At 41.8% G+C, this 6,518-nt stretch overlaps 2 protein-coding genes across 4 annotated transcripts; one reads left to right on the top strand and one right to left on the bottom strand.

Moving 5' to 3' along the window:
* Positions 1 to 416: 416 nt before the first annotated feature.
* On the bottom strand, positions 417 to 3,705 carry ifnphi1 (interferon phi 1). Its single transcript, XM_077555684.1, has 6 exons — positions 3,686 to 3,705; positions 3,213 to 3,348; positions 3,025 to 3,099; positions 2,782 to 2,934; positions 644 to 730; positions 417 to 567 (listed from the first exon to the last, which is right to left on the bottom strand). The coding sequence occupies exons 1-6, from the start codon at positions 3,703 to 3,705 to the stop codon at positions 481 to 483; spliced, it is 558 nt and encodes a 185-aa protein (XP_077411810.1). The 3' UTR covers positions 417 to 480.
* Positions 3,706 to 4,032: 327 nt separating this feature from the next.
* Positions 4,033 to 6,301, top strand: rdm1 (RAD52 motif containing 1). 3 transcript variants are annotated; one of them, XM_077557409.1, is made up of 7 exons: positions 4,033 to 4,298; positions 4,431 to 4,610; positions 4,697 to 4,816; positions 4,899 to 5,049; positions 5,564 to 5,662; positions 5,744 to 5,850; positions 5,927 to 6,301. In XM_077557409.1, the coding sequence occupies exons 1-7, from the start codon at positions 4,200 to 4,202 to the stop codon at positions 5,990 to 5,992; spliced, it is 822 nt and encodes a 273-aa protein (XP_077413535.1). In that variant the 5' UTR covers positions 4,033 to 4,199; the 3' UTR covers positions 5,993 to 6,301. The 3 variants fall into 3 exon arrangements, with proteins under 3 accessions (XP_077413535.1, XP_077413533.1, XP_077413534.1); XM_077557407.1 differs by having other exon boundaries at positions 4,691 to 4,816; XM_077557408.1 differs by having other exon boundaries at positions 4,691 to 4,816; positions 5,733 to 5,850.
* The last annotated feature ends 217 nt before the right edge of the window (positions 6,302 to 6,518 follow it).

Genomic DNA, 6,518 nt, shown 5'->3' with positions numbered 1-6,518 from the left:
TAAATGCTGGATAGAGTACTTGATGCGAGATCTTTTTGAGTTACAATATTCTTATACTATCTTGAAGGGTGGTACCACACAGTTTCCAGTAAACAGCTCACAAAGTTAACCGGACCTACACGATAACATTCAAGGGCACTAGTCAGACACCGAACAATGCCCATTTGAGGAATAGAGGAGGTTATTCAGTCATGACTGCACCTGGCAGAGATAGCGATAACACTCACAAGGATACATCCGCAGAACAAAGCTCTACTGAGGAAATGAGGAAATTAAAACAGTTATGAGTAAATCTTGGCAGAAGATACATTTCACTAACTTATGCTAACTGATGCCACTGTAGACAAAGGACGCAACAAATGTAGAAAATGTTTTATTGTGTCAAAATAAATAAATATTAAATAGATCATAAATAAAATAAATAGAGCAGTAGAAAAGTAGGCAGACAGATGGCGCCCCCTGCTGGTGGAAGGCAATGGATCACATGGCGGCCACGAACAGATGTAACTGTTGCAAATGCATTTTGGTTTCGCTGCGGATCATCTCCCACGATGTGCTGCCGCCCTCCTGCAAACACAATCGCATGTTATTCACCCTCCGCAATACTTGCAGTACTTGGAGTGCTTGTGCTCAGAGAACTCACGGTGCCATTGAGCGCAGCCCTGGTCAGTCTGCAGTAGTAGCGGCGCACTGCTTTGGAAAAACAACCGGCACTCTTTGCTGGTAAAATCTGGAGAAAAAGAGAAAACGCGTTAGACGCAAGATGACAACTGATACATAACATCCGTCTGAAAATCATCACGAATGTTCATCATTGTGAAATAGCAAGCATTTGGACAAGTTGAACAAGGTCTCGAAACAATTCGTCCATGATGAAAATTGTTAATTCGATCATCAATTACTTGTTGACCAACTTGACCCGCCGTCCTCGTTTGCGCAGGTCCCACCCCCAATATGTCCAATCACATTCCGATACCTTCACGGCCTCATAGAAAGTCGGAAATATGAAAGTAAATTGAGGGGCGGGGCCAGTCCAAAGCTTGCTTGAAACGCTAGTTGGTGGAATTAAGTGTTAATTTTTTAGAATAAAGATGCTATTGAACAAACGCTACAGTATATTTAGTGTCTTTTCACTGTTCCAGGCGGACATTTAGCAAATTTGTTAACGGCTGGTGAGGTGAATTAAGATGCCTTTCCACTTTGGCTTGTGTAGCACATCTGCTTTGCTTCTACTTGAGGATAAACTTGTATATTTCGCACATGAACATGTTACCGCTCTAATTTTTAGAAAAATAAATAGTCAGCTCAACCACTCTGTCCCCCTTCCCATAGGGAGCAGAGCAGAGAGATTTTGTTGGTACAATTGACTCATAAGCTGATTGGTTTGTCGATCGATTGGTTGGTTGTTTAGTTAAGTTATTTTGGTTGGTTTGGTAATTCATTCGGTTAGCTAATTAGTCAGTTGATGAGTTTGTTAGTTTGTGAGTTAGTGGGTTAGTTGACTAGTCAACTGATGGTCAGTTGTTAGTCTTTTGATTGACTGGATAGTTGGTTATTTAGACCAGTGGTCCTCAACCCTGATCCTCAGGGACCGGTATACAGCCTGTTTTCTATGTCTCCCACAGCCAACACAGGTGGAGATCGTTATCAGCCTTCTCCAGAGATTGCTGATTAGCTGATGATATGAATCACCTGTGTTGACTGTGGGAGGCATGGAAAACAGGCTGGATACCGGTCCTCGAGGACCAGGGTTGAGGACCACTGATTTAGACGATTGATTTTTTTGGCCGACTGATTGATTGATAAAGTTGATTAGCTGCTTCTCGGGTCTAGAGAACATAATTGGCTGACTGGTGTTGGGTGGAATCCACGCATCATCTCCAAAATCATCAAAAATCATTTGCTGAGGTATTTCAGCACTTTCAATTGCATAATCATTTGGCGTCAAAGTAACATACACAGCAAGTGGGGATTGACCAATAGAAATGATTTTAGTCAAATTTTGACATATATATTGGGATATTGTGGCCCGATGCCAGCAAATATAGCAATTAGGGGTGTCAGGCGATAAAAATTTGTAATCTTAATTCATTGCATGACTTCAAAACTTAACTCACGATTAATCGCATATTTTATATCTGTTCTAAATGTACAGTAGAATAAAAGTTTTCATACTCTTGTTAACATAAAAGTGGGAAAAATGTTAAACTAGTAGAAATATGTCATCATATTTTAGTCATTGATACAGTAATTTCATAATAATTCATAACATTTAGTTATAATTAAAAAGATGTAGTGTACTCTAAAAAAATAATGTGATATTGATTTGTGTTGAGGTCATTTTTCTGCCACTAGATGGCATAATTGCATTTGTAAAGTAAAACATTGGTGACAGCTCAGTGCATTTTTCTTTTCATATTATGAGCTAGCTAATCTTTAACATGAAGTAACTTGTAAAATTCTGCACATTAATAAAATTGTAAACTACAACTTGACCCTAGTCTCCACAATTTTTTTGTATTATTATTAAATTTATTACTGCTAAATTTTTACATGGACATGTATGCTGCGTTGCGACTGGAATTAACCGAGTACAGGTGCGTGCTTAATCGTGCGTTAAAAAAAATGAGTGGCGTCAAAGGAACTTTAAATTAACTCAAAATTAACGCACTAATTTTGACACCCCTAATAGCAATATATAAAAAAGGGTTTACATGAGATATAAGACATAAGACGAGCATCCATAAGAGAGGAGCGCATCCGAAAAGAGGGAGTACATACACATGTGCTGAGTTCTTCCTTCTGTCTATGCAGGATGATGAGCAGCTCTTCCAAGTCATTGGCGTCCCAGCCCACTTTGGATGTGTTGACTTTCTGGTAAAGATCCAAAATCTGTCCCAAGTTGTTCCGGACAAACGACACTTTGCACGACGTCTGCAAGGACCGACACGCTGGTCAACGTCTGTGCTCGGATTGGCTGTCACAAGCAGGAAGCGAGTGATGTGAATAAAAAAGGACTCTTACCTGAGAATTCTGCGCCTGCTTGTAAAGTTTTATGGGGAACGGAAGTGGAAATTCAGCCTCCGTGATGGGACCACCCTGGAAGGTCATTTCACAAGTTATTTCATTTGGTACACAGATAGCATGCAGACCCCTCAGACCCTCATCCCCAACACCCAACCCCACCAAGACCATCTGGATGCCATACTTACCAGGTTCTGCAGCAGAGTCAAACACTTGTCACTCAAATCTGTGTATCGACTTAGCCAATCGCAACAGAGTGTGGGTGCAAGCACCCCAAAAAGGACGAGGACCACTTGTACACGTCTGACCCCAAACATGATGTAGCTGATGTGTCCCACATGGCACACAACACTTTGCACTTATAACATTCCAGACAAGAAAAAGAAAACCGGAGCATAAAACACAATTCACTTTCTACTCTCACTTTCCAAACAGACACACACACGCACACACACTTGACTCGACTTGGTTACATAGCCCCAAATGACTGATTAGCAATAATAATGTGATGATCAAGCACAAAACTTTTCCTGTGCAGACGACAGATACATAAGTAACGTTAAATGTATTTGTGCTGTCTAGTATAAATGTTTTAGTAACGTAAACACAAAGTACACGTGTGAATGAAAATGACGTCATGAAAAGGAAAAGAAAATCTTACCTGCTGTAAAGTTCAGTCATGTCCTCTGTTCGGTCTCTCAGAAGGGAATTCCCTTTCACTTTCATTTTTCACCTGCTGATGACGTCACATTCACTACTGCTTTGCCGGGTCGGAGAAACACTTCGATCATTTTATCGTTATTCACTGACCTTTCCACGGAATATACATTTATTTTACTATGACAAAACAATCAACTTCAACAAACGAGTAGACGATAATGAAAGCCTGACGTCATTTTGTCTTACAAATTTTGGTTTAGAAAACAAATTGTGTCACGTGAACGGAACAAGCCGACTGATTTGCTCGGTTGATGTCGTCACCCGCTATTTCATTGGCTTCTAGACGACGCCCCGCCTTTTACCGGAAGCGCGCCAAACCTGAGCAAATTGTTGAATTTGTGTGAATGGAAGACGACAAAAAATGAATTTGAACGGTTTAACTCGGCTTTTATTCACTTGTGGTGTTCATTACAACATTTAGGTGAGGACGTAGAGAAAAGTTTGGTGTGTTTGCAATGGAGCTGGACCTGCTGGAATTTTTGGTTCCTGTGGAGAACAACAAGACTTTGTTTGTGTGGAACATTACGCCGGACCTTACCGAGGCACACATACACGTCAGTACACACCTCAACTTGAGTGTATGTGTGAAGTATTGTGTGTATGTACGCTGTATGTGCAAATTTACATATATGTATTTATGTACACATATGTGAATTAATGTGTCTGTGCCATGTATATGCTTGTAGGAGCGCTTGCACGAGATTTTCTCGTCATTCGGTCCCCTCTACCTGGTGAAGGTACATTCTAACGACCCGCTGAGCTCGCCCGGTTTCAACGGCATGATCAAGTTCTACTCGGCGGCTCAGGCTCGCAAAGCCCAACAGAGCACAGATGGATCTATGCTCTTCCAGAACACGCCGCTCAAGGTGCACACGTGCACATTCTCTTATTCTCCTTTTTTGTTACCGAATGCTAAAGGAGTGTGTGCTTGTGCATGTGTGGTAAGGTGAAGCTCAGCTCCAAACAGACTCCTCACTTCCTGTCCCGCAGCAGACCTCTCAGCCACGCCCGCTGCGTGGACTTGGCCAATCATTGCCTGGGATTCAATGGATGGACTTGTGACATTATCGCAGTAATTGCATTGATTGTTTTACCAGTGCAATATTTGTTGTGGCGATTGCGAGCGTCATGTGATGCAAACACTTCCTGTGTAGCTGAAGGAGCTTCCTGATGAGGAGGAAGACAAAGCGGATGTAAGCGGGCAAGTGCGTGTGAAGCTGGGCTGCGTGGTCGAGATCTCTTTCCCGCGTCACGGCGTGAGCACGCGAGGAGCTGCTATGGTGGAGGACGTCTTGGTGCACACCGGTAGGTGATAGCACACATGATGTGGTGATGAGACAGTCGTTCACAACACAACACAGATGCTGTGGACTTTTGGTGCACATTTTTTTCGTCCGCTCCACAACAACAACATTTTGTTATAGTGACTTGAGAAAGGAGTGATAAGAAATATATTTTTTTCTTAAAAGAATTGAACTTGAATTAACATCTATATGACATTGTTGACACATGTTTTCATGAATCAGAATCTAAAATTAAATTCACGATAAAATTTAAATTAATTGCCCTGCCCTGAATTGAACACAAACAGTGCAGAAACACGTGTAGACAAAAATATTTGAGACGCACAGCATCTCCAGATGGGAAATTGGGTCAACAAAAAACACAAATGAGTGGGGGTCCACGTTACACTAATATAGAGTGCTTTTTTTCATTCAAAAATTATTCATGAAGATGATTTTGAATCTGAGTGTTTTGACTTATAAACATGGTCATGCAACAATTAAATTTATATCTCAAATCTCCTGTGTGTGTGCAGGTCCCGAAACGTTGCTGCAGAAACGCAGAAGCTTACACAAGCTGGTGCGAGACAGAGCAGCGGTTCAGGCCTTCTCCACAGTGTTGCTGGTTCTGCTAGGTTAGCCAGTACCGCTCGTGCCAGCTTGTCGCCACGGCGATGTCGTCCTGGCTGATGCTCACGTATGCAGGTGTCCGTCAGGTGAGGGGAAAGTCATGGTGGAGCTGCGACGCTCGGCGGAACATCTCTTCTCCGAGGAGCCTGAAGGACTCATCCAGGTCCACAACTCAGACCAGAATCGGGACCAGGTGAGCGGTTGTGTTTGCTGTTGTTCGATGTTCATGCGATGTCCGCCAATCCCTAGTGATGATGTCGTCATGTCAGGTGGAGAATCTTCCTGCTGATGAAGACCTCTGGGAACACGAAGACCTGGACCTGACAGTGTGGTAGTTGGTCTGCATACTTTCAGAAACTAACATAATTGTTATTTTTTTTAACCACTTCAACATTTTTTCCCATCTTATGATGATACACAGTGGTGCTTTAAGATGAGGGTTTAATTTGTTCTTTGTCCTCACTTGTAACTCAAAACATTTATCTCAAGTCATCTCTCTCTATTGAAATGAATTTCAATGCCTTTATCCATTACAGTCCCCCCCCCCCCCAATGTTGCAGTGTATTTTTTAATGAAAAAAATAGCACTTTATAATAATATACTACATTATCAAATGACTTTTAAAATAAAATGTTTTAGTCACATTTTCTCCTTCAATAATGCTGCTCCTTCTCATGTGCAAACCTTGGCCACCTTATACATGGCCACCATATACTTAACTTTCCTGCATGGATGCAGCTGCCAGCGGGGCTTGTCCTGCCTACAGCTCAAGTGACATCAAGATTACATAATGACAGTGAGTACTGTTATATTGTCCGTCTACATGTATTGCATTGCATGTGTTCAAATAACTCAAAAGAG

Source organism: Vanacampus margaritifer, chromosome 2 (assembly GCF_051991255.1).
Source record: "Vanacampus margaritifer isolate UIUO_Vmar chromosome 2, RoL_Vmar_1.0, whole genome shotgun sequence".
Classification (NCBI taxonomy): Eukaryota; Metazoa; Chordata; class Actinopteri; order Syngnathiformes; family Syngnathidae; genus Vanacampus; species Vanacampus margaritifer.
The sequence above is the reverse complement of the archived record's forward strand: the minus strand, read 5'-3'. Positions and strand labels throughout refer to the sequence as shown.

Coding starts and splice junctions, on each gene's coding strand:
- ifnphi1 (XM_077555684.1), bottom strand. CDS start 3,705: ATGACTGAACTTTACAGCAG. Junction 2,935..3,024: donor AGCAGGCGCAGAATTCTCAG/GTAAGAGTCCTT, acceptor CGGTCCTTGCAG/ACGTCGTGCAAAGTGTCGTT. Junction 731..2,781: donor AGGAAGAACTCAGCACATGT/GTATGTACTCCC, acceptor CTTTTTCTCCAG/ATTTTACCAGCAAAGAGTGC.
- rdm1 (XM_077557407.1), top strand. CDS start 4,200: ATGGAGCTGGACCTGCTGGAATTTTTGGTTCCTGTGGAGAACAACAAG. Junction 4,611..4,690: donor TCCAGAACACGCCGCTCAAG/GTGCACACGTGC, acceptor ATGTGTGGTAAG/GTGAAGCTCAGCTCCAAACA. Junction 5,851..5,926: donor CAGACCAGAATCGGGACCAG/GTGAGCGGTTGT, acceptor TCGTCATGTCAG/GTGGAGAATCTTCCTGCTGA.